Genomic DNA, 27,012 nt, shown 5'->3' on the forward strand with positions numbered 1-27,012 from the left:
TGCGGCTCTGAGTTTGTAAAGTGAAAACAACGTGGATTTCAAAGGTAGCTGTGGGTTTGAATAGAATCTCTACTATTTACTAGTCATAATATCTGAGGCAGGGTCTGCTTTCCCACCTCTTGGCTCTCCACCTAGTGGAGTGCAGATGTGATGCCCCCTGAAGGCTGGCGTGAGAGGGAAGGCAGATAGCCCAGCCTGGAGCCGGCTGGTGAGGGAGCTGCTCTTCCTCATTCCATAGTTGAGCAGTGAGGCCCAAGACACTAACCGTATTGGCTTGTGATGGGACATCATTCCACTTAGGAAAATGAGCACACTGAAAGCTTTTATCTATTTGTAAAGGAAAAAAAGAAACAATATTATTTTAAGAATGGAGGGAAAATTTATCCCTCAGATTCTTGAGCTACTAAGTCCAACTGTCAGGAATTGTCTTCTCCAAATCCACCAAAGACTAATTTAAGACTGAAAATGATATTTTCATGTATTATTTGCCACTGAATGTGCTTAATTGAATTCAGTACCAAGGTAAGGACACACACAGCACAAAATACGAAGTCCCCAACACCTTCGAACTCCTGCCTGTAAGCCTTCATCAGGTCATTTCTGGTGCAGGTGGATTACTTGACTGTTGCCCATTTCTATTAGAGGCCTAAGCTGGAAATGAGGCCCAGAATCTCCTGATTACTGGTTGAGGATGACCTGAGTCAATTCACAATTTAAGCCATAGGAGAAAAGAACACTGATGGTCACAGAGCTTCTGGCACCATATTGAGCCGTGTGAAGATCCCGTGACCCTCTTAACTAGTGACTGCATTTGGTGACCGAGAACCAGTCATGATCAGTGCTGACTTGTTATAGTGCTGTTTGGTTGGAAATAAAATTTGACCCTTTCCTCTGCACTCAACAAGATATATTTGTACATGCAACTCAATCTTCCGACACTTGGTCTAGGTGGTGTATTTACAAAGCAGTCTCTTTAGCCATGCTTTTGGTTTGCATAGACTTTTTATTATTTGTGTTTGCTTTTTCCAGGCAATATATTCCTGTTCTGCTGTTTCTGCTTCCTGTTTCTATTTCCCAGAAGAATAAAATACAGAATTTGCTTTGTTCAGGAGGGCCATGGCTTGTCCACTCCCTTCCTTTTAAGTCAGGTCAACAAGCTAAACACTATGTTCTGAGTTCCTAAAGATACCGATTCTGAAAGCCCTTAATATTTGCTTTTTCCACCTTACAGAAAGGCAATGAGCAAATATTTACATTGCCCTTGAGGTTCTCCCCCTCACATCACCTAGATATCTTAAACCCAGGGGTCCCTGCACGGTCACAGAAGCCATGCATGACCCTAATGCAGAGGTTAAATGCAGTCTATGGTTTGCATCTGGTGGGAAAGAGAAATTTTTCTCTAACTACCCATTTGTAAGATTGAGTAAGTAGGCAGGCAGCCTCGCCTACAGACATGTGCCCCAGGAGCGCAGAGGGTCAATTCTTGAGCTGCTTTGACCAAGCCTCTCTTCTAAGACTACACCTTTGCTTATCTCAGTGCATGGAGCTGGCCGTGGCCCCTCAGGGGTATACAAGGACAAATTCGGAATAAATTAAGTACATATTTTCTGCTAGCTGTCTTTGGACACATCAAATATAGCTCATGGGAAATGATGTCTACAACTCATTCCTACATTCTGGCAAAGAATAAGCCATATGGGTGTTTTGCCCCAGTTACAGTATCATTGAACATGGGCCATGCTGTGGTCAGAATATGTTTTTTTGCCTCCAAAACTCATGTTGGAGTTTGCGAGGTACTGAAAGGGTGAAGGCTTGATCTGACTATGGTATTTGGAGGTGGTGCTATGGCAGGGTGGGAGTGGCGGTGGTGGTGGTGTGTGACCGAGGTAAGGCCACCAGGGCAGAGCCCCGATAAGTGAATTGATGTGGCCTTGTAAGAAGAGACCAGGTGCTCACCCTGGTCTTCAAACCAATAGCTAAGTCTTGGGCAGCAAATGGCTCAGACACTTTCATGGCCTCCCAGTTGCTGAAGGTCCTGACCTCAGGTTCTTAAAAGATCTGATGACTGTTGAGTAACGCCATTGAAATTGTACTATTTTTTTTTAATCCAAATATCAATACAATTTCTGGTGGCCATATGTTATAATGCTCTCCAAGCTATTCATAACATCTGTTGTTCAGTGCATCAGACCTAGTAAATGGGTTAATAATTTGAATAGTATAAGGTATTAGTCAGTTCTGGGTGTCGACTAATTTTTATGAAAATGAACCTTTTAACAAAAGCATCCTGCCAACAACTAACCCGTGTCAATTGAAGACCAGAGCCTGATTCAGATACTAAGTGAAAGCCAAGGGGCTGAACCGTCTCCAACAGGGTGCAGCCCCCTTGTCGTCTGTGTCTGTGTGTAAAGGAAGAACCAATTCTGGCAAAACCTCCAAGTGCCTTTCATTGATCCACTGGCCTCAAGATGCTGGAATTGTAGCAAGTTTTAGCTTTCTTCGTTATATGTTTCCTTTTATAATTAGAATACTATTATTTGAAAATTTGAAAAAAACTGTCCTGAAATACATTCAGCATAAGATTTACCATTTTTAGGCACACAGCCAGTGGCGTCAGGTGTGTTCACACTGTTGTGCCACTGAGCTCTGGCGCTTTCTCATCTTAGGGCAAGAAGCAATCCTGGTTCTGTTCTTAAAAGAGAGAATGGAAGACTTCTCCAGATGTTTCTAATTTTAAAAATTAAATGCAAAGAAAGTAAATGGGATGGCTTAATCAGACCCAACAACAATAATCTGTGGAAATGCGTTTGGGGGCTGAATAGTAAATGGTTACCAATTTGAGGAAGAGCTAACAAGAAATGGGCTTTTAATGTGCTTTTGATAGACTGTGTGAAGAGGAAATCATTGGCAGAGATGGAGAGTCCATATTAGCATTTGCTCTGTGTGGTTTCTTTGAGAGCTTTTTATTGAACCACGTGCCTCTATTTCTGTTTGTCTGGATAAAATATACCTCTCCTGCCATCATGCCCAAGATGAGCAGCTGTCACTTTTAACCTAGGACTCAGATACCAATCTTTAGGGTTCCCCTGTACATCTCAAGAGTGGGGAAATGCTCTACAGCACAACCTTTTGAAGCGGGGAGGGAAGTTGGGTGGTCACTCATTAACAGGGTGTGCGCGCCATTCTCAGGGAGCTGGCAGACAAGGCTTGTTCTAAACTTTTCCACCACTTTGACAGCTAATTTCTACAGAGTCATTAAGGGAACACTATTAATCCTGGTGTTATGGTTTGTGTCACTGCTCTCCAATGACACTTTACCAGCTAAAGTTAATGCTTTTCTAAGTGCTAGAAGTGAGGGGACAATCCTGGTTCTGAGCTGAAGGAATTCTCATCTAAATGCAAATCGAGGCAAGCATCTAGGATGCATGAGTGGCTGCAGCAATGTTTCCACCATTTACTGTTCAGCCCCCAAATGCATTTCCACACGGGTCTACTGGGGACCAAGTATCCCTTGTTAGAACTTAACTATGTTTGTTTTCTTCCCTGCACCAGCAGTTACAGGGATGGAAGGTATTCAGAGTCTTGATTTCTTTGATTTAAGGCATGGTAAATAACACAGACAAAGAGAATCATTTTCCTAGCCTCTGATTCTCCACTCCAGACTTACTTATCCATGTCCCTGATAGCTCCATTTCATGTCCCAAGGGATTTTTTAAAAGGTGTCCCAAATGGAACTTGGCTTTCATTCCAGATCTCCTTCCCCTTCCTGTATTTTCCTAGTTGATTTAACGACACTGTCACTCTCTCTCTCTCTCATGCCAGAAACTGTTGTCACCCTGAGTCCTCTTCCCACATACCACATATCTGGCAAACAGTGAGTCCAGGCTGTTTTATCACACATAGACTTTTATAATTAATCCCGTCCTCCAAGTCTCCTCTCCTGCGGCCTTTCTTCAGCCCTCTGCTGCCTCTCATTGGGCTACTGAGGCCTGACTCCACTGGTCTCTTGCTCCATCTTCCCTGATAAATTTTCCTCTAGTCGGTCGCTGGAGGAATCCTTCGGTTACATGCAAGTTCAACCAACTCATTTGTGTTAGCTAGCTTTCCATTTCTATAATGAAATACCTGAGACAATCAAAAAGGCTCATGGTTGTGGAGGTTCCAGAGCCAGCTGGCCTGCCCTGGTGCTCTCAGCCTGTGGTGACACAGCACCACATGTGGGAGAGTGTGGCGTAGCAAAGCCTCTATCACAAGCCAGGGAGCAAGAGAGAAGAGGAAGGGGCCAAGGTTCCACTGTCTCCTTCAAGAGCATGTCCCCAGAGACCTAAAGACCTCCCCACAGGCCCCACCTCTTAAAGTGTCCTGTACCTCCCAAGAGCGCCAGTCAGGACACAAGGCCTTTAACATTCGGGCCTTTAAGGGACGACCCACATCTAAACTCTAGCACTTCTCTGATAACCATGCAGGTAGGTGATGACAAGTTTAAGATGCCTGCCTGTGCCACCCCTTCAGATCTGCAGCCCTGCCTTACTGAAGGAGAGTAAGGGGAAGAACGAGTCCCTCCCAGCCACCTGCGCCTTCCCTCACTCCCAGCTTCCTTCATCTAGTCCCCAAGCAGGATGTGCAATTCTCTAATGCTCCCAGGGAAGGAGACCACAGTCTTCAGCTTCTGACTCCACCGGACTCCCTACTGGTTGGCCACCTCAACGACCAGTCTGATTTTTGGACCTCATTCGTGGCAGAACCAATGCCAATTTCTGCACACTGTCCCTTGGGCCTTGTTCTGTGTCTTCCGTGGAGCAGAGCCCTCCTGCTTGGCTCCTGCCTCCCGGAGGGACCAGTTTCACTCTGCCCCCTCCCCCCAGGATGTTCTAACAGCTCACTGGACGGCAGTAGGCAGGGCAGCTCCCACGTGAATTAGGGACTGGAAAACCTCTCCTCAAGAAAGGTCAGGCAGAAATCTGCAGGCTTCGCAGTGCAGACAGCCTGGCTCTGCTGCCCCTCAGCTCTGCACTCGGCCACCAACGCAGCATAGACTGAGGTGAGACAGTAAATATAGCGTGCAGCAGGCAAGCTTCGATTATGAAATGAGGTGATGGGCCAGATTTGAACTAGGCAGATAAGCTAAGAGGCTGAGTCCATGCGGGATGGATAGGCCAAGAGTCGAGGAGCTCTCCAGAGGTAGCCTAAGACAAGGCTAGGAACGCAGGGCCGCAGCCCAGTCGTCCTGGTCCAGTCTCGGCTTTAGCATTTACTAGCTACGAAGCCTTTGGTGAGTCACTCCACCCAGTTTTCTCCCTGGGTCCTCACAACAGCCCTGGGTGGTAAATACTGTGTTCCCACTTGACAGAGTCACAGGGAGAACGGGACCAGAGGCCGAGGAACGTGTAAGGCCTTCTCACTGGTTCATGAACAAGCCCACGTCAAGCGCATCTTTAAAGAAATGCCCTTCCCTGTCCCCTCCAGCGCCAGCCCTCACTCACGTCTCCTCTTTCACACCAGCCTTTGTGATAAAGCTGCCCACATTCTCCATCATCTCACACTCACCCAGCAGCCCTCGCCATCGGGCTTCTGCTCCTGGCTTATGAAAATTGGTGACAGTTTGACGACAATAGTTTCTTAAACAAGAGATGCATACTGTTAAGGCCTGTCGCACACTCCAGAGGAGTCCTTTACACTGCCGGCCCAAGTTAGGGAAAAAGGTGATTGGGATTCTGCCTCCCAGCGGAGGTGCTCTGGTGAACAGCCCAGCCCCACAGGACACAGGTATCCTAACCCCGGCCTCTCCCAGGTAACAGCAGGGTTGTTCCTGTGGCGTGGAAAGTTCAAGAAGAATCCTGGAGCAGCCCTTGTCATGAGTGAGGATGCACTCCCAGCTTCCTTAATCTAATCCTTAATCTAAGCACGAGACGGATTAGCTCCATTGACAAAGACAGTAAAGTAATCCATGGCTGGAAATTCCCATTTTTACTCTACTTTTGATCCTTGTGATCAAAACAAATGCTGAGCACCTGGCCGTGCTCCCAGTGGGTATTCAGAAGCACATGCCCCCTCATCGGGTTTTGTTACCTGATGAGTGCATCAGGACGCTCCCCTCAACTGCATTAGCTCCAGGGCTCCGCTTCTGGAGGACTTCCCTCTTCCTACGCGACACTCTCAAGGGCAGGACTTATATCAACCATCACTCAGTGCCTAGAACAGTGCCCTGCAAATAATAGGGTCTTAGGAAACAACTGTGGAACAGATAGTTTGCCTCAGGGGTTCCCTAGAGAGATGACAGAGTCTGTCTAAGTACCATATTTAAAAGGCACAACCTCTTCTCCTTGGAGCCCAGCTTCCCTGGGATGAAGAATGGAAAAGAATCTCAAAGACTCTGGCCACTGCTCAGAAAACTGGGTCAGGCCCTCCGCCATATATGTCTCTTATTTGGGCTCTGCCTCCTTTCTGGTCATTGACCCAGGATTCCAACAGGGCAGGAACACAGGGAGAATGCCAATTATAATACTTTTTCTGACAGCCAGGAGAGGAGATATTCTCTGCTTGGGTCTTCAGAGGCAGCACCTGGCCAAGTGGCAGGCAGCTCTTGTGATAGCCAGTCCCACTGGATGATCATCCATCCTCTCTGTATGACTGACCCAGTGTGATTTTTTTCCAAACTGTTTTTAAAATATCTAATGTGTTTTGAGTAATCGACAATGGAACTGTTAGTTTGCCATTCCTGGGAGGATAGCTTTAACATTGGATCCTTATTAGGTTGTAATCTGATACTTAAACTGGTAGACAGGCATATTAAAAAAAAAAGAAATGCTTATGAAATCTATAACGTCTCCTTAATGTCAAGTGCTTTGAAATATTTATAGATTTTTCAAGTGTTTTTCTTTTAAAATTAAAAAATTTGACACGTGTTAGCATACATTTGTGGATATAGGATGATAATTTGAAACAGGTACATAATATGTGATGATCAAGACAGGGTAATTAGCATTTCTACCTCCTCAAACATTTTAAAGTGCTTTTCCATCTTAAAAAGTGTAATTATTTCAGGTAACAACCTTGAGAGTGTTCATCCTAGGAAAGCTGGGATCTTGCGAGATTGAGCTGGGGCTAGTCCGTCGGCTTCCCACCAGGATCCGAGCTCCTGGTTTATCACTATGAAGCAGTTCAGTGGGTTTTGCTTCCCCCCCACCCCGCCCGGCCACATGCTGAACCAAGTGGGAGTCATCTATTGCTACACAGCAAATCCCCCCCCACAACTCTGTGGCTAAGACAGCAACAATAATTTGTTGTCCGCTCTGGACTGAATTCTGTCTCCCGCACGCACTGTTGAGGCTGTAACCTGCCAGGTGACTACATTTGGAGACAGGGCCTATAAAGTGGCAGTTAAGGTTAAACCAGGTCCTAGGATAATCCCTAATCCAAGGGCTGGTGTCCTTATAAGAAAGGGCAGACCCACCGAGGACAGAGTCGCACAGAGGAAGGGCTGTGTGAGGGCTCAGCAGTGCCTCTGTAGGCCAGGGAAAGAGGCCTAGGGAGAAGCCAAACCTGCCAACCCCTTGATTTTGGACCTTGTGTCAGTCAGCTTAGTATTACCACAGCAAAGTGCCTGACACTGGCTCCCTAGGAGGTAAAGAGAGATCCAGGCTCCGAGTTCTGAAGGTTCAAGGCTCAAGGTTTGGGTCTCTGATGAGGAGCATGGGAGAAACGGTGTCGGGGAAGGGCTCACATCTCAAGCTGGAAGCTACCTGGGGACAAAGGCTTTACTTTTGGACCCTTGAGGGACACTCATCCAAACAGAGCAGACCTCCAACTCCCAGAACTGTGGCCCACCGGTGTCTGCTGTTCAAGTGCCCTGTCTGCGAGTTTCTATACGGTGGCCCCCAGAAACAGACACCTTCTCTCTTACGGTTGCTGTGGGTCAGGAATTCATGTGCTGTCTGGCTGGGTGGTCCTAGCACAGGGTCTCTCATGATGTCCCGCAGACAGGTATGGCTGGGGCTGCGGTCATCCACAGGCTTGACGGAGGAGGCTGGATGTCCATTCCACCATGGCTCCCTCCTGGGGCTGGCAAGCGGGGGGGGTCTTTCTGGGCCCAGGGAATCTGTTCCTCTCCCTCTGGGCTTTCCTTTACATGATGAAATATCATAAGAAGAAATACGATCGCCCTTATCTTCATCTGTTAGGATTTGGGTAGCATTAAATTCATGAAGTTAAGAATAATGCCACGTGACAGAAATTGTGATGCACAGCTTGGGTCCCCTTCCAGGGACCAAGGATCTGTCCCACCTGTGGGGAATACCGTCAACTGATGGCACTCAGCTATCGGCCCAGATGGCGCGTGGCTGAAAGGCCACCTTGCCCAAAGGGAGCTCACTTCCCAGGTCAGCTGCCATCCACAGATTGGCTGGTGTGGGGGACATGGAGCCGACCCTCTGCGCTGCCCTGGGACAACTCTACTGGGCCAGTCTAGCTTTCGCACCTCTTGTGGGTGTGCTGAGGCCTTTGTTGAGACGACACTGTGTCAACACCACCCTCTGGAGACAGTCTTTTTTTAGAGTCTATTTCTTAGGACATGTGCAATGCTAGTGTCCCCTCACAGGAAGAGTGCTCTCAGAGATGTCAAGCACACGCGGGACTCCTCACATACACATACGTCGGCCCCAGCCTCTGGGACAGTGTGTACTGGGACAATACCGCAGGGTTGAAATCAAGTGATAGGACATGGCAGGTTGTAAAACTGGCCCAGCCCTCCACCTCTTCCTGAATTCATTCCCCCTGCAATATGACTTTGTCACTTCTGCCTCATTTTGTCGGCCAAAGCAAGTCCTAAGGCCAACCCAGATTGAGGGGGAGAGGAGACATTCTCCCTGGCCAGGAGCAGCCAACTGCAGCTGTAGAGAGGAGTTCTGAGCCGAGGCTGCAAGGGGCCTCGTGTGTACTGCCCTCTCTCTTGGGCCCGACACGGTCATGGGAGCGAGTCAAGGCTGGCCTGCTGGAGGTGACACCCTGCAGAACAGGGAAGTCGCCCTGGCCAAGGCCTCTCTGGTCCGGCCAGTCCCTGAATGACCTGGTAGGTGACCACAGATACATGAGTAAGCACAGCCAAGAACAGGAGGGAACCCATCCCAAACTGCTGACCCATAGAATTGTGAATTAAAGAAATTGGTGGTTGTTTCAAGCTTTGGGGAGGTTTATTTTCTTGAAGCAATAGGAAAACAAAACAAAACAAAACAAAAACCCAACCTGGTACCCGATCCTGTCAGATGCAGGAATCAGTTGGACAAGAGGAGGAGGTGATGGAGAGTGTGGGCCACAGAAGGTGCCCTGCGTTCTTTCTAACTAGCTCTGGCATGCCAGGCTGCTGCAGGGCCTGCTGCCAGTGGCTCCCACCGGCAATAGTCTTAGGCGGCTTGTCCCTGGGTGACCACAGCCATCTCAGCTGGAAGTGCAGTGCCCTCCCCTGGGAGCATCCCATAACAGTATGAGAATACAAAGTGTCAGGTTCCTTGCCTCTGGGTAGGACAGTTCCTGGTGTGACTTATACTCCAGGACTCTCCTGTCACAGGACAGAGGCTGGATGTCAACAGAGACAATACCCTGCCTTAGCCCCTTCCCTTCCCTCTCCTCCTTCTGAGGGGACCCCCTTAAACAGACAAACACATCTGAAAGCCCAAGCCCGGTCTCTCTGCTCCCAGTGACTCTGGCCAAGACTCAGGTCAAGAATGAAAATCCTACAGATGCAGCTCCTTCGCAGGAGAGGCCATGCCACCGCGGAGAGCTCCCACCTCCCAGGAAGCTTGCTCCTTTCCTGGCAAGGCGGGCACTCGAGGCTTCCTTTGTACCCCTTCAACTCACTCTTTCCTCTTAGTGTTTTGATCTGTTCCTGTTGTTTCTGGGGAGATACCATCACCTCCATTCTTTGGCCATAGGGCCCAGCCTTCCCCTTCACATCTAGCTCTGAGGTGGGCACCGGAGACCTCCACTTCTTTACGCCTTAATCATTCAACCCTGTTACTTGGCTTCTGCTCTTGACCATGCAGTGGTCAGCAAAGTCCTCCTGCCGAGGTCACAGTGATCTCAGTCCTCACGCTCTACAGATGTCTGCTTTGCAATGTCATCAGCTGCTCCCTGCAAACGCGGGAAGATGACACACCTTCCCTTTGCTTCTGTAATCCTGGACTGTCCACTTTTCAGTCTTTCCCGGGCAACCCAGAATCCTCCCCCTACTGCCCCTTAGAGGTCCACATTTTTCTGGCTCTTTCCACCTACTGTATGCTTCTCTGGCGAATCTCATCCACTCTCACGGCGTCAGTTATCGTTCACACTCAGTGATTTTCCATTCTTCATTTCTAGTTCCGGACTCACTGTCCAGGTGTCCTTTGAACACTTATGCTTGAGCATTTGTGCCGTGGGTACCTTACTGTACCGCCACCACCCGGACACACCCGTGCACACATACCTCGCACACACACTCCGCTCACACTCACAGGCAGAGCCCACCCCTCTTCTGCCTCTGCACCCCATCCTAGAAGAGGGACCTCCCCCCCTCCATCTGGTTTCCCAGGGCGTAACTTTTGGAATCATCTTGATTCTTCTCTTTCCCCTGGAATGAACCAACCACTTCATTCCAAATCCAACTCCACCCCCTTAATAGCTCCTTCCGCTTTAACACCGTTCCATCTCTTTCCACCTTCCACGGGCCCTGATGGCTTCACGCTACATCTCATTTGAGCCCCTGTTCTATCCACATCCAACCTAATTTCCACACCCGGCCAGAGGGAACCATCCTAAAAGGCAAAGCTGATTGCTTCTCTTCCCTGCAGAAAAAAAAAAAAATTCTACTGGTTCTGGGATTGGTTCTTACAGGCGCCAAGGTAGGATGCGTATAACCAGACAGGCTCTAGCGGGTTCTGTTGTAATGAGTCGCTGTCTGTGCCCCCAGGCGGACAGAGCTCCTTCCTTTGTTCAGCTGTGGATACTCACTGACCACCCCCTCACACATCACGCATGTGCCATTTACCAAACCTTGTTCCTGTCCCATGAGTACATCTCACATGTTTGTCACCCATGCTAGCAGCATTCCTGGCACATAGCAGTTGCTTTGTTAAGTGTCTGCTGAACCCAGAAGTAATCCAGTGAGTGGTATCTACTGAAGACTAATGGCCCCGCCCCCTTCCCAACTTTAGAATAAAACTCATGGGAACCAATTTTAGAAAAATGATCTTCATGGTCAATGTTTACAGAAAGTGTCTTTTTATCCTCAAAGGCAGAGATAAATTATGCTGAATTATTTTTAGGCCTTCAGAAATCTTGAGGCAACTCACATCTTCATCTGTGAAGATTATGTTAGTAGAAAAATTAACAAAATCAGTCAAGCTCCTAAAGAATTTAGCACAAAAACTAAAGGCACCTATGAAATCCAATTGTCAAAGAACACATTTTATATGAACATGAGACTTTCACCCACCCACTGCCAGGGCTCCAGAGAACAGAGACCTGGGCAACACTTGGGCTGCAGAGGCCACGGGCAGAGCCTGGTGAAGGAGCCCTGGGAGGCTCTGGGCCACGGCAGACACTCATGGGGAATCCAGGGCCTGTGTGATGTCTGGTGTCCAGTGCGGACATCCTCTTCCAATACTTGAAACATCATTTCAAAATGCAGGTGGAAAGCCTTGGGCAATCACCCTGATTTTCTGACTCGTAAAGTACATAAGCACCATAGCCTTGATGGGATCGGTCTCCTTTTATTGTGGTAAAATACACATAAACTTTACCAGTGAGTCATGTTTAAGTGCATGGTTTGGCGGTACTGAGCATGTTCATACTGTCATGAAACCATCACGCCGTCCGTATCCAGACCTGTTTCATCTTCCCAAACGGAAACCTTGTCCCCAGGAAATAACACCCCCACCCCTGCCAGTCCTGGCCACCTGCTGCACTGTCTGTCTCTAGGAAAGTGAAATCCTGCTGCATCTGTCCCCACTGCAGAAGGTCCTCAGGGCTCATGGGTGTCAGCCCAGGGTCCAAATTCCTTCCTTTTCAGGGCCTATCAATATTCCACTTTGTGCACACAGCACATCATGTTTACCCATCATGCACTTGGAGGGCTGAACTCCCATCCTGCTGTCACACTCTTGCTGTCAGCTGTGTGCTGGGAACAGAGAGATGCTCCACTTGGATGCTGAGTTTGAGACACAGCCAAAGACATAGCCAGCTGGGAAGGAACTACATTTGCCAGCCTCGATCCAGGGCTTCAGGGCTGTGTGACCCACCCAGGTTAAGTTATGAAAGTGCAGACTCAGGCTCTCGTCGCACCATGGGGATGACCTGGCAGAAGCCGACAGCACTCCCTGGGTTCTCTTTAAACTGGGAAAGCCTCTGGGCTGGTCCTCTGCACAAAGCTGCTGCCCTGAAACTCCATGGACTCAGGGAACAGGCTGCAGCCAGCTCCAATTCAAGTGACGGGGCTTCTGCTGCAGCCCGCGTCCTCGCTCTGCTGGTCATTCCTGGTCAGCGAGGGGAGCCCGTCCTCCCTGTCTTTTCACGGGTCGTTTCCTTTCCTGGCCCTCCGAGGTCCTTGCCCTGCTCTGCTCCGTATCCAGAGCCGCCTGTCCCAGCTTTCCTGCCTCCTACCACCTCCTGCCAGGCTGCCACACCAGGGGGCTCTGGTGACGCTACCCACTCACCAGCCCCGGGGCCCTGGGCCTTTGGGAGTCCTTTCTGCTCTATGATCTCTAGCAAGTGTCTGCCAAGTGCCCGGGACATCAGCTCTTTCCCCTTCTTTTCTCGTCCACACCCAGGAACACGGGGAGCCCTCCCTCTAGGCCCCTAGCTCTAGGGCGGAGCTTCCAGCCAGCACACCGCCCTCCACAGAGAGGTCCTGCCCCACGCGTGACCCCTTCCTTCTCCATGGCACTCACTGCCAGCCCCAGGCTGAGGCTCGGTTCCTCTAGAGAAGGTCGTCCTCTCATTGGAACCCAGGCTCAGGGGCTGGTGCGCTGCTCCCAGGCCTGGGTGTCTGCCCTCCCAGCCCCTGCAGTGGGCTGGGGCTCTGCTGGCATCCCCGCCTCCTGCTCGAGCGGGCTCACCTGAGTGTTCTTCTGCTACCATCAAGAGCGTGAGCTCCCGGGGGCAGAAACCATGCAGTGCAGCCCGACTCTCGCCACTTAGATCAACACTGTGCTGAGCACAAGTCGCGGTTGAATGAACAACAAGAATGGTGACGGCAAACACATCTTTCCCCAAAGATAACAACATTACGGGTGGAATTGTGTCCGCTAAGATGTGTTGACCTTTAACCCCCAGTACCTGTGACTTTGATCTTATTTAAAATAAAGTTTTTGTAGATGAAATTGGGTTGGGGTGACGTCATTAGGTGGGCCCTAATCCAACATGACTGGTGTCCTCATAAGAGGAGAAAAAGTGGACCCACAGACACAGAGGGAAGATGGCCCTGGGAAGATGCAGGTGGGGGCTGTAAAGGTGCCACCACAAGCCAAGGAACACCAAGACTGCCAGAGTCACCGGGGCTGGCGGGGAGTGTGCCCTGCTGCAACCTTGCTTCTGGGCTTCAGAACTGTGAGACCACTGCTGCTTGAAGCCACCCAGTTGTGGCACAGTTATCTCTCCGTATCTATAGGTGCACCAACCATAGGTTGAAAATATTTGAAAAATATTGCATCTGTACAGAATGTTGCAGACTTCCCTGGCCACTATCCCTGAACAACAGAGCAGGACAACGATTCGCACAGCATTTACGTGGTGTCAGCGATAACGAGTAATCTAGAGGCAACTAAGTAAACAGGCAGAGGTGCACAGGCGCCGTGCAGACACTACCCCTCTCCACAGGAGGGACTTGAGCGTCAGAGGATTTTGGTGTCTTCAGTGGGTCCTCAAACCTCCCTGTGGACATGGATGGAGGACTGTACTTTGCTACTGCAGCCCCAGGAAACCCACAGTAGTGGCTTCCATCCACGTAGGTGGACTTTAGTGGTGCTTCTTGGTTCCTTGCTGGGCACAATGGGTCTCTGGTGTCTACCCTGAGCTACACAGGCTGCAGCAGCGGGTAGGGTCTGTGTGCTCAGGGATGCATCTGGGTTGACATGGAGAAGGTGTAAGGGAAGCCCCCCTGTGCCCCTCCTTCTCAGCGAGTCCTCTGAAGGCCACAAGGACAGCCCTTACCCACTCCATACTGAGAAGTTCCCTTTCCAAGAGGGCAACCCGAGTCAGATGGTGTCAGACTTTAAATCGTATCGCTCTAGAATACAATCCCCCTACCTTTGGTTCTGATTTGCTTTGACTCTGACACTTTATTTTAGTATTTCAGTCAAGGTAAATTCAAATAAAGCTTTCAAGGGTGATTTTTAAGAACTGAGAGGAACAGAAAACTTTTCCTGGCCACATTTCCAATGGAGCAGATTTACCCTTTCTTGAGTTTCCATGTCCCTACTGGACCCTCACTGGTTCCCCTCAGCCTGTGACTTATGATAAAATAAGTCACAAATGCCAGCCTTGCACTTTCTCAGTCTTGGCTGGCGAACCAGACTGACCAGAGCGTGGGGAAAGCCACCAGCCTGTCCTTCCTGACACCCCAGCCCTCCCTCCGGAGAAGAGCCCAGACTTACGGTTCTGGAGGGAGCGTGGTGTGTGGGCGAGGCCAGCGGGGGCCTGGAGGGACTCTGGAAGGCCAGGCAGAACCGCTGGCCGGTGTCCGGGGGAGAAGAGGAGGCATAGATGCGGTTTTCCAAGCGCTCTGGCTCTTGCTTGTAGGACTCGAGGGGAAATGTATGCTGCTTGGTCACTTGGGTGGGTGTCGATGGAGAAGAGGAGACGCTGGAGGCTGTGGGGAGCAGACGACAGAGGCCATTAGGAGTGTGGCCCAGGAGGAGGCAGAGCAGGCACTTCTGCTCCCAAGTGCCAAGACCCTCAGATGGCAAAACCTGCATCATTAAGTTCTGATACGAGAGAAGAGCACTGGCGAACCCTTTGCTAGTCTCTTGGAATCGCTGGGTCTAGAAACGCCCTCACCACCCATGCTGGCTTGGGCGGCTCCCTCTTGTGGGGCTGTGGTCCTGACGCCATGGGGAGCGGGTGCAGGCTTCCCCAGCTCTCTCTTTCCACTCAGGTACCCGCCCTCCTCGCCTCCCCTACCACAAGCCGAGAGATGTGGCCGACTGATTGAGGCGGCTCATAGGGAAGTTCACAAAAATGTTCAGTAGAGAGCAAGGTCAATGTTGGCAGAAGTCACATGACAGAGTCACAAAGAACCACAGGAGGCATGCGCCAATGAGATGTGTGCACCTCTGAGAAGACACAGCACGGTGTCAGTGCGCTGTGAACCCAAGAAGATTTTGGGGAGGAAGCGTGGCTGGAAAGGGGCCTTGAAAAGCAAAGATCTAGAGGGACAGGAATAGGGAGGAGAAGAGTGGGGGGAGGCAATGGGATCAATAAGGAAGTACAGGGAGCCTGTGGACAGGAATCTGCCAGGAGTAAACAGTGTCCCCTTCAGCAGGCCTCCAGCTCTCCTGGGGCCTGTCTATAGCAGGCATCCATTGCTCACATCCAGTGGATGTAACAACATAACAGTTACGGGTTGAACTGTGTCCCTAGAAACCTACACTGAAGTCCTAATCCCTGGTACCTGTGGATGTGACCTCACCTAGAAGTAGGGTTTCTGCAGATATTTCTCATGTTTTATAGTTAAGCCCATAAAATGTTAAAGTAAAATTTAAATTATGGAAGTCAAGCCAAAGATGTCAACAGGCATGGCCCAAGGGCCTCCCTGTGCAACTGTGGCCTTGACAAGGATGGGTCAACCACGGAGTCCTACACCAGCTCCCATGGTCCCAACTTCTGCCCAGACCTTGACCCATGTGCACCCGCTCGGCTGCCATCTCCCGGTCCCCTAGAGGGCTCTGTCAGCAAATGATGCTTCCACACTCAAACCGACACAGCGAGACCCCTCCCCAGCAGGCCCCACCCCTGTCTTTGGGCCAGGGTACCTGCCCACACCCTTCAGCCCCCACAGCACCCCTTGTCCTGGTGCAGGGAAGGGGTTGGGCAAGTCCACGGTCCTGCAGGGAGGGAAGGTTTGGGTCCTCTCTCTTTCTCCATGCAGAGTTGGGGACACATCTCCTGGTGGGAGCTTTGGAGGGGACCTATTTAAAGGAGCGTCCTTCTAGGGAACCCTATGTAAGGTGGAGCAATGCCAAATATCGAGAACGCAAGAGGTCTCTCTCTTGAAAAATCAAGATTTTCCCCAACGGTCTAGAGAAGCAAGCCCTGTTCTGTTCCCCCACCCCCCCTTTTGTACTGGGGACGGAACACGGGGTCTTACCCATGCTGGGGAAGTGGTCTCCCACGGAGCTCCATTCTGCACTGAGGATGGACGTGGGTGCTTTCCAGAGGGGCCCAGGATTTAGAGGTCCCTGGGGCCAGCCCCTTTCTCTACACAGGAGGATCCCGAAGATCCTGGGCCCCTGAGCTGCCACAGCAGGGACTGATGGCAAAAAAGACTCTGCCCCTCCCCCATTCTGCTCACCCTGTGGCGGGGGGGGGGGTGGGGTGGGGGGGAGTGCGAGGGGGGAAGAAGAGAGGGAGATCTGCTCCAGCTCAGTGTGCATGGTGGGGGGCCTGGTGTGGCAGGAGGGCCACGGAAGGGAGCCCTGCCCATTGGCCTTCCCTGGGCCAGGCCCCAGCTGGGGGGCACCAGCGCCCCCTGTGATGCCCACAGAGCTGTGAGGAATGTTGACTTTGCCAAGGCAGGGGTGCCCGGGCCTTTCAGAGGGCTCTGCTGGAGGCCAGAGCAGAAGGCTTCTGGTTGCTTTGTTTGCAGAGCAGGCCAATGGGGCCTCAGACCTCCGTGGGCAGTGGCTGTCCTTCAAGGCCCATTGCAGAGACAGAGCCCTCAGCAGGGGCACCATCCTGGACCCTCCCAGTGTGGAAGAACTGGCTGGTTCCAGGAAAGTTCTGATCCTCGCTCTCTCAACTGACATGTCCACTGGACAGACAGCCCCTTCCTTGGCGCTCCCTGTGGGCAGCTGTGTGGAATGTGATGGGGCAGACAGAACAGGAAGGGTCAGGTGCGTGAGCCACAGAAACCTCTGCCACCACCCGCTCCAGCCACCTGCAGCAGCAGCTCAGGGGCCTAGGATCTTCATGTGTAGAGAAAGGGGCTGGCCCCTGTGGAAAGCACCCATGTCCATCCTCAGGCAGGGAAGTCCAACCTCCCTCCTGCTGCCATCTCTCCAGGCCCAGCTCAGACCTTCTGGCCCAAACCATGCCCATGCGGACACTTCCAGAGCCCTGGAGGGACGCGCCTCGGACGAGGGAGGCGTTCTGTCAACACCTATCAGAGCTGCAAACGCGCAGGTTCTGTTCCACAGCGTCTTCCCCTGCTGTGCTGCATCCTTGCCAGGAGGTGCACATTACCACGGGGTGCTCAAAAGCAGAGCCTGGAGACCCAGCTCCTCCCTGGAGAGAAGAGGTTAAAGAAATCATGGCCCCTCCTCACCGCGGCAGCAGAGGCCCCATGGGAACGTGACAAGCCTCCTTGTCCTCTCCCTGTGAGACAGAGAGGTAAGAGGCGTCCGTAGAGAATGATGCTGTTTGTAGAGTCAAAGGAGGGACAGAGGAGTTCCTGCACAGAGCTCACATCCTGCCTGTCTGCAGGTGTCAACAGCAGCATCCCTGGAACCATCCAGAGGCACTGGCTGTCTCCAGGGAAGGAACACCTGGCAGGGATGTTCGTCGGATCCCTTCCCTGTTTTATACACTGACATCCGGGGTCTGTGGTTTCTGTTCTGAAAGTTACTTTTTCCAGCCACTGCTTTACAATTGAGCAGAGGGCCAACGCCCCGCCCCCCATGATGCCCACATTTAAGAGCGTGCCTGCCTCCTGCTGGAGCCCCCCAGCCCTGCACGCGCCCAGGGAGCTCACTGCTGTTCCATGAGCGGGTCTGCCCTCCCTCCCTCTCGTTCTACACCTCTGTCTGTCTGCTGTCTGTCTGTCTGCGAGAAGATATCCCATTTACGACATTCTCAGGGAGAGAGCCAGTTACTGCCTTCAAGGGACTTTGCCACTGGAGACAGATCAAGTAGGCGCTGTTCACGCATGTGGACACTATCTTTTCATTAGGAGGATGTTGTCCTAGGAAAGGACTGTGGGGCAGGTGAAAATCATATTCCTGAGCTTTTTTTCTGTTTTAAATATGGGTGTCATGGTTAATAAATAAAGGGGAAAGTGGGGTGATACTGCTATGAGTTCCCCATAACTTTTAACTAGACCAGCTCATTCCTTCATGGTGGGGGAACTGTCAACTCCTGGGCAAGCCGTGTGTCTGCTCAGCAGGTGCCCAGGGCCAAGCTTGGTGCAGGTGCATAAGAGGGATCCCACTGAGGTGAACTGGACCAAGCCCCACCCTTCTGGGCCATTGGAGAAAATGGGACAAGAACAAAACCAAAAGCAGACCCAGCACCACAATGCAATAGCACTGATGTCAAGTGCAGCACCCACACCGGGGCAGGAGGGAGAGCAGCATCTGGGTGTGAGGTCTCCAGGTGTCTCCACGAGCCTCCCACAGCCTAGAGGCCGGGAGGCTCACGGAGACTCCCGGAGGAGCTCGGCCTCCACCCAGCACTGGCCCCAGCAGAACTGGGCAGCAGCAACGGTAACCTAAGAAGGCTCTTGGGACAGGCAGGTTCCCCCACTTGGTTTCTTCCAAGACGGCACCCCCTTCCTCTGCTGCTTGAGGACTTTGTGCAGGGCTGCCGTCAGCCTGGGGATGGACAATGCTTTGATTCTCCCGGCCGCGCCAGGCCCTGTGAATAGGCCCAGTGAGTGAACAGAAACTGCTCCTGGCAGCCGCACAGAACACCACGCAAGTGGCTCCAGACACCAGGGAGCCATGAGCTGGTGACTTCACAGGGCCTGGCTGGCCGTGCTGGCAGGAGCTGCGTCTGGAGAAAAGGGGGAGGAGAAGGGAGGACAGAGGTGCCACTGGACAGAAGTGAAGCCAGCCTGGAGACAGAGAGGCCTGCAGGGGGAAACAGAGGCCTGGATTTCAGAAGCCCCAAGCTCGGAGCCTGGCTCGACCACTAACTGGCCATAGGCCCCTGAGCAAACCAACTCCTTGCTTTGGGAAAAAAAAGAAGCCAGGTAGACCAGATGGTCACACGGGTGTGCCGGGCCCCTCTGCTGTGTGAATGGAAGGAGCCGGAGCCAGCGGCTGCGGCAGGCTTCTCACGCTTCTCACGCACACAGGCCGGAGCGAGAAGGAAGGAGGACAAGCCACACTTTTCTGACTGTTGTTCCCAGGGGCATGGAGAAGAGACTCCAGCACGCCCTGGGAGGGGGGGGGGTGTTTACATGGGGTTTAAACTGCCAACCACTCATCACAGAGATGAGAGGGTTGGTGCTGTCAGTTGGAAAGGATAATGACAGGAGCCATCGAGGGGATGGTGCCATGAGGGGTGACAAACAAAAGTGCCTCAGCCAGAGAGAGAGTGCAATCCTTGCTGTGCCACAGTTCAGAAGGGACTTTAACTGCCAGACACAGAATCATTGTGCGGTGTGTGTAAAGCTGGGCTCCAGGTGGGTGTGGCAGCACAGCTAGCCACTCGCTCGCGCGGAGCAAACGCTCCACGTCCACCTTCAACCTTTGGCTTCCCTGCTGCCCTTCTGCCTGGCTATCCCCTGCTCCTACCACGCTGGCCCTCACCCCTTCATTCTTTGCCATCTCTGCCAGCTTGGTGTCCTAGGGACCGCCCGTGGATGCTGCAGCGGGGACTCCTGGGGCGCAGCTCCCGCAAGGCTTTGGGCTGGAGATGGGAGGGGAGTATGTGAAGCTCACCCCTTCCCACCCGCACCCACCGGCCTGGCCTCCAGCAACAGCTCTCTCCCTTGACTCTCAGGCCTGGGTGGTGTGGACTCCTGCTGCTGCTTGTCCTGGGCTGAAGCCTTGGCATTTCTTCCCGTTGGCTCCTGAAATCCTGCCCACAGCTGCATGAAAAGTCCCTTCAGAGTCCCAGCTGGAGGGACACAACCTCCAGCCTGCACTCTCGACCCAGGATGAGGACTGCCCAGGGAAGGGGAAGAACTGAGCTCTGCAGCCAGCAAACCTGGGTGTGACCCCCGGTGCTCCACCCCCCGAGCAGTGTGACCCCTGGCGCTCCACCCCCCCAGCAGTATGACCCCCGGCGCTCCACCCCCCCCCCCAGCAGTGTGACCCCCGGCGCTCCACCCCCCCCCCAGCCGTGTGACCCCCGGCGCTCCACCCCCAGCAGTGTGGTCTTGGATGGGTTAGCCCCAGCTCAGCATCTCAGGTCCAAATGTCAGAAGCAGAAGACTCTACAACCCTAAGTGGTGGAGTATGTGCCCAATACCTGTAGGTGCCCAATCCCAGCAACAGCAGATGCCATCTGATGGGGAAAGACCCTGTTGGCAGAAACCCAAGTCCACTTAGCTAATTCTGGCCACTGGCCTTACTCAGGGCAGGAGATTGCCACCCTGAAGTTCAATGTGGAACTCATCTCCAGCCAACTCCAGACCTGTGGTCCCTGGGCTATGGCGCTATGATGGATGGTAGATAGCAACCAGCCTCTTTGTCAGGTTGGAGGTCTCTGGACAGTCCAGGGCCCAGTGCTCATTCAGCCCACCCAAGCCAGGGTCAACCAAGATGCAATTTGGAGGTCCTTCTTTTGGGGGGGGGGGTGTCAAGGCCAAGTCAAGGTCATTAACTGGCTTTCCATCACTGGTGGTTTCAGAAATTTGGAAAGTTGCAGCTCCTGAAGGCCAGTTCCATGGGCCGCACATCAGCTCACTCAACAGCCTTGGCCTGGGTATGACATCACATCAACACTCAGGCCAATCAGTCCACGCACTCCGTAGTCCAGGGAAGGCGTAGGACATCCTCCTATGGGGACTTCACTTAATTCTTTCTCTTCAGCCCATAATTTGAGTCCCTGGGACACTGTTCAAGACCACTTCTCTGTCACCTGCTTCAGTGGGCTACATCCCAGGAGACCATGGCCACTCTACCTGCCACACCACAGAGCCACAGAGTGCACACTGGGGAAGGAGACAGGCCCACTGTGGAGGGCAAACATTTTGTCTCTGTGACCTTTTTAACACTCTTAAAAAATATGTTATTTGTTTTAATGAGTAACAAGCTTATTATTATTATTGTTAAATTCATTTATATTTTTAAATGTTCTCAGTTTTAGTTTCTTTTTCTTTTTGGTACTGGGGATTGAACCCAGGGGTGCTTAACCACGGAGCTACATCCCCAGCCCTTTTTTATTTTGAGACAGGGTCTTGCTAAGTTGCTAAGGTTGGCTTTGAACATGTGATCCTCCTGCCTCAGCCTCTGGAGCTGCTGGGATTGTAGGCATGTGCCACCATTCCTGGCTCCCAGTGCATTTTAATAACAAACTAAAATAACGGTGTTTATAATAATAATTTATAATAATGGTGTTCCACCCTCTCCAAAGTCCTATTAGTGACTTCTGTGATATTGGGCCCTTGAGTGTGCCCATGGGCTCCGTGATGGTGGCTGCGCTATTTCCTGCAGGATCCCTGAAAAACCACACTCTGCTCACCTACTGTCAGATGTTAGGGTACCCCCCCCACCCCGAGGGCAGAGGTCGCAGGACTGAGGGTGCTCCAGGGCTGATCAGCAGATTGTTCTAGGTCACAAAGTGCCTCCTCAGCTCCACCAGCTGGGGTGGAGAGTGTGGGTCAGGCACACTTGGAGGGAGGGGTTTGGGTGGGAGCCAGGTTCTGTCCAGACGGCAAGTCTCAAGGGCCCCAGGGCACATTGATGTGGCACAGGCTGCAGGTGCTGAGGCCACCTGAGCAGCTGCTGTGCCTTGTCTGTGAATTCCAAGGGAACTGAGGTCACCACTCTCTGCCCAGCACACTGAATTGCCCAGCCAGTGCTTGCTGGGGGGCAATTTGACCTGGAGTGGTCCACAGGTTCAACAGGGCAGGCTATCCTCAAGAAGAGGTCCCGCAAAGGGAACAAGCTGAGGTGGGAGCTCTGAGGGGGTCCCTTGGCGCTTTCCTCCCTGTGCTGCCGTCCGGCACAGCCAGGGAGCTTGGAAAGTCACAGGTGGTCTTAGTCCTTTGTCTAACGGGAAGCTGTGTCGTCAGGACACTTGGGTCAAAAACCAGGTGAATCTCAGGCTTGATCTTGAGGTCTGAGCTTTGGGAAGTTTCTAGGCCTTCTTGGTTTTAAGGAACCATCATGTCCGGCTGAAGCTTGACTTAGGGGGAACTAGGCTTCTTGGGCCTTGGTGGCCTGGGACTTCACCAGGAGTGAACCTAAGCAGCCATTTGTTCTTGGGGAGGGTTTGGCTGACCAATGTCGGGTACGTGTGTGGTCTGGGTTTATCCCAGGCCACGACAATCTGCTCTGAGGCTCTGGGTAGAAGATCCCTGATGAGTCCCTATATTTTTTCCCTTGAACTTTGAAAATCTTTTCTGCTTCCATTCCCCGAGGGAAGGTTTTGCTCAAAAACTTTGGTCTAGGAAGTCCTCACTCTCCATCCCCACAGAGTTCAACCCAACATGAGAGTATCTGAGCCACAGGCATGGTCAAGACGCACTCAGCCCAGAGTTCCCAGGCCTGGCTGGGCACAACAATCACCGGAGCTTTGAGAATCCACGTTCTAGGCCTGAAGATTCGGACTGAGTGGGGCTGAGCCTGGGAACCTGAGTCTGCTGAGGTTCTCCAGTTGGTTCTGATGGAACCATTCATTTCATCCAGCTTCTGCATTTTGCAGCTAAGAAACTTCTGAAGCAGTTGCTAGCTCTCAGCCTCCGTGGCTCTGTGGTCCTCGGGCCACAGTGCTCTTTCTCACAGCTCTCTTTTGAGTCAGTCAAGTCTCTTCTTTCTCACCCAAGCTCCCTGCTTGGTCTCAGATGGAGATCGCCCTTCCTGCAGCTGGTGACGGTCCCAGGTGGAGGTTCCCTGAGTCCTGCTCAACCCTGGGTACCTCCATTCATGCAGCTGCCGACCAGCTCTCCCGAGCTCCCCTGCACCTTCCCAGCTGGCTTTGAGGCCCTGCTCTGAAGGCTGCGGAATCACCCGTTTCCTACAAGACAATTTTCTCATGCTCTGTCATCTTCCCTACCCAAGCTCCCCAGCAGGGCCCCTTTCTCAGGGTGGTGTATGTGGACGCTCATCTCAGGATCTGCACTGGCACCTGGATTACCCAGGGGCTCTGGCACTGCCCTCCTTCAGCTCACAATTCCTCTAGTCATTTGGAATAAGGTTTGGGGCTGCAAGTTTGGTTATAGGCACTGAGAATGTTTTACAACTTTTTATAACTGAAACTATTCAAAATATGTTGGAAAACATCTGAGTCATCTTGGAGTTGAAGCATTATATAGTAGTACAGAGGGTGAAATTTTCCTTGTATTAAAAAAACCCAAACTTCTTTAAGTATTTTTTTTTCCAACCAAATACTAAATAGGCCCAACCCTCCTTAGCTTCCAAAACCAGGCACCCTTGGAGTGGTGTCACCCGAGTTTGGGATATTTCTTGAGGTTCTTATTTTCCTAGGAGGAACTCAGGGGGAAATGGTTCTCTGGGACATTGTATAGCCAGTACGGTTCTGCACCCAGTTAGTTAATAGTTGGAGCTAGTGTATTAATATTTTGCATGGGCAAACTGGCCAAATGAAATAAACAGAAATGGAGCGGGGGAAGGAGACGGGAATCTTGCAGGGTTACTCGTGGTCAGTCCCAACAGTGTGGTTCCCGCCCACGTGCTCCACCCTGGCCATTGGAAGAATTGTACCCTCCTTGAGCTCCCCTGGAGTTCAGAGTTCCACTTCATGGACCCAATGTCACCTTAGATACTTCACTGGAGTGAGAGGGAATAGCTCAGAGCATTTGGAAGTTGAAGACAAAAGGCAACCCTCAGAGGAAGGGAAGAGAGGAAACTCCCATCAGTAGCTTTGTAGAGAGAGATTCTGGGACAAACCACTTCCCTTATGAAATGGTGGTGTGGGTCAGATCTTAAGTGTCTGCCAGAGGCTCATGGGCTGCAGTTTTCCCGTGCAGACGGCTTGGGAGGTGGTGGAGCCTTTAGGATGTAAGGCCTAGTAGAGGAAGTCAAGCCCTTGAAGGGGATATTAGGACCCCATCCTCTTCTTCTCTCCCTGCTTCCCAGCCACGACCATAAAGGGGGTGGGAGTTTTGCTCTACCATGTGCTTCCTGCCATGATGTTCTGCCTTTCCACAGGCCCAAAGTGATGGAGCCAAGTGACCAAAGACTAAAACCTCTGAAACCATGAGCCCAAATAAATCTTTCCTCCTTTAAATTGACCTATCTCAGGTATTTTGTCACAGCAATTGAAAGCTGACTAACACAAATGTTTTTTGAAAACAATTTGTGAGAATTTGTTAGTGAAGGGGAAATGTTAGTACATCAGTCTTCCCTGGTTATTAGTATTTGTGGGATCACAAATGTGACAAGCATCATTTGGTGCTTTAGATGAATGTTTCCCACGGAGAGAATCATAGGGACAGTCGGCAGAGAATTAGGGGACAACAGGCTCATCATCTCCTTTTATCATGGAGGAAACACAGGTTCCAAGAGCACAGTGTTAGTCTCAGTTCACACCAGGTCCAGAAGCAGGGGCATGGCAATAGGTCTTTGGACCCCAGAGCAGTGCTTGTGCTCTGTGCCTTGAGAGAGCTTCAGGCGCCGACTTTGCAGCCATCACGAGCCTAAACAACAAACAGTGATCTTCTCCAAAGGTCAATGCAACCGGCTGTTTGGGAGCAGCGGGGCATTGCAATGGGGATGCGGGGGCCATGCTCAACTACGTGTGTGTGTGTATGTGTGTGTGTGTGTGTGTGTGTTTGTAGAGGTGGGGACTGGGCACAGTTTCCAAGGGCAAAGTGAGGAGGATGGCACAAGCTATTTTCCACCATTTGTCCTGGCCACAGGTAAATGACAAGGTGGTGTCCTTCCAAGCGCATACATGTGGGGGCTGGGCAGACATCCTTGCAGGAGCATTTCCAAGTGAGGTTGTGGTGCCTGTGTGCAAGGTCTGGTCCTGGCAGACTCTTTTGTGATCACTCTTGCTACCATGCACACATGACTGAGGTCCCTTCCTCATGATCCCCCGGCTGTGTTATTCTTGTCGTCAGGGCTTGACACAAGTGACTCCATTCTGATTCTGAGAATTTGCACACTGTGGAGTGTCCACGTGTACAGTTCACAGGGCGGTGCACACATTGTCTGTGCAGGTGGGGCCTGGGGTCAGAGGTGCATAGGGGCTGTGCTATGTGCCCCTGCAGGTGGAGTCTGGGGGGCTGCCCTGGGGGGGCTGCGGGGGCTGCCCTGGGCAGCCTTTCCAGTGTCCAGCTCTCCTCCATTCCTGGGCTCCTCGCAGAGCCATCACCAGGGGTCTGCCCAGGGTGTGTGTGCAGGGTGGTGGGAAGGACTTGAGGTGGACACGTCGGGTTCGGGAGGGGTGAGAGGAAGACGAGAAGCTGAGGCAAGTCTCAGTTTCCTTCCCAGGTCAGGGAAGTGACCCTGAGGTCAGCGCTGTGGACGTCCTACTCCCTGGCTAACACTAAGGCGCCCCGTGGGCAGGAAAGGCTTTGTGGAATGGCCACGGGATGGGGCCAGAATTTTTCTGGGCAGAAATCCCCACAGGTGCCTGCCTTGATCAGACTGTCCTTAGGTCAAGACAGGATTTCTACACAAGTTCTACCTCGATGTCTCGGAGGCTCTTGTTTATAACACTGGGTCACTCAGGCAGACGTCCCAGCAAAGCCAGAACACACGGTGACCTTGGAGCTAACTCTGCTGAGGTGGGACTGGGGGAGGGTCAACTGACCATCAGGCCCCAAGAGCGTTCCTGTGCTGACCAGGGCGCTCAGGGCCAGGGCTCCCTCGCAGACCCTCTTGGAATTCCTGGTGTTAACCACACGTTTATTAGTCCAGATCCTGGGAGGGAAGTGGTTCTTTAACTGTTTTGGGTCCCAGGTTCTCTGACCATCTGATGAAATTCCTAATGCACCACGCACGGTACTCAATTCCTTGCTCACTCTTTCTGTCGTAACTTCAAGGCGGTTCCAATTCCCAGCACCAGGTTTTCGGGTTCCAAGGGGTCTCACAACGTGTCCCAGCTCCTTTGCCTGCTGGGAGGACTGGCTCTTGCTGCACCAGCTCTGCAGTCTGAACCCCCAGACATCTCCAAGGGACCACACTGAGGGGAATCATGGCTGAAGACCAGGTGAAAATTTGCACAATGACCAAACCCAGGCCATGCGTAACGGGGACCTTCCACAGCGAGGTGTCCAGGGCATGCTCTTTAACGTCGAAATTGTACCTCTTCTCTCTGCTATTTGGCTGTTTTAATCTGCACAGAACCTGTGGTAGTAGCTCCTCCCCACCCTCAGACTGTGGGAGTCGCTGGTTGAGGGCAATCCCACCAGCTGTGCTCTAGGGGCCCCCACTTTGGACTCCTTCCTGGGCCACCAAGTTTCACCTGGAGGGACTCCTTGGATCAGCCCAGCCTCAGACTCTGGTCTCAGTACAGGTGAAAGGAACATGGAAGATCCAGAGAGCTCTGGGCGGCTCTTCCTCCCTGTCTCTGGCGTGGGCAGGGTGGAGTGTGCACCACAGCTCCCAGACCTCCATGTGGGAATACCACCCCCATGCAGCAGCAGCAGGAGGCCAGGGCTGAGTCTGAGTGTCCTGCCCATCTCTCCCCTGCGGTTCCCTCTTCCCGGTAGGCCAGGGGGTGGCTGGCAGCCAGTCTCGGGCATTCCCTTCCAGGGTGCTGGCCGGAGCCGGTGCCATGGGACTCTCCCGAGGCTCTGTTGACTCAACACATCATCTGACACCGCCCCGCCAGGCCCTCGGGGTGTGAGGTGCCAGTGAGACGGCCGGGGAGGCCGGGAAAGCGTCCAGCTGTCACCTCAGCCCAGGATTCGTCTCTGCGCCTGTTCTGAGAGGTCAGCTCCCCCCATTCACACCAGGAAGAAAGGCT

At 52.2% G+C, this 27,012-nt stretch overlaps 1 protein-coding gene across 4 annotated transcripts in view; it reads right to left on the minus strand.

Moving 5' to 3' along the window:
- Positions 1-27,012, minus strand: part of Prkag2 (protein kinase AMP-activated non-catalytic subunit gamma 2) — a 263,165-nt gene that overhangs the window by 78,724 nt on the left and 157,429 nt on the right. For all 4 annotated transcript variants that reach the window (XM_046429777.2, XM_046429776.2, XM_058574340.1 and 1 more), the window contains one exon: positions 14,622-14,836. In XM_046429777.2, coding sequence (XP_046285733.1) covers positions 14,622-14,836 — 215 coding nt within the window. The remainder of the gene's footprint in view (positions 1-14,621; positions 14,837-27,012) is intronic.

Source organism: Marmota monax, unplaced genomic scaffold (assembly GCF_021218885.2).
Source record: "Marmota monax isolate L192 unplaced genomic scaffold, Marmota_monax_Labrador192_F-V1.1 WCK01_AAM20220418_F8-fsc00193, whole genome shotgun sequence".
NCBI classification, from domain to species: Eukaryota; Metazoa; Chordata; class Mammalia; order Rodentia; family Sciuridae; genus Marmota; species Marmota monax.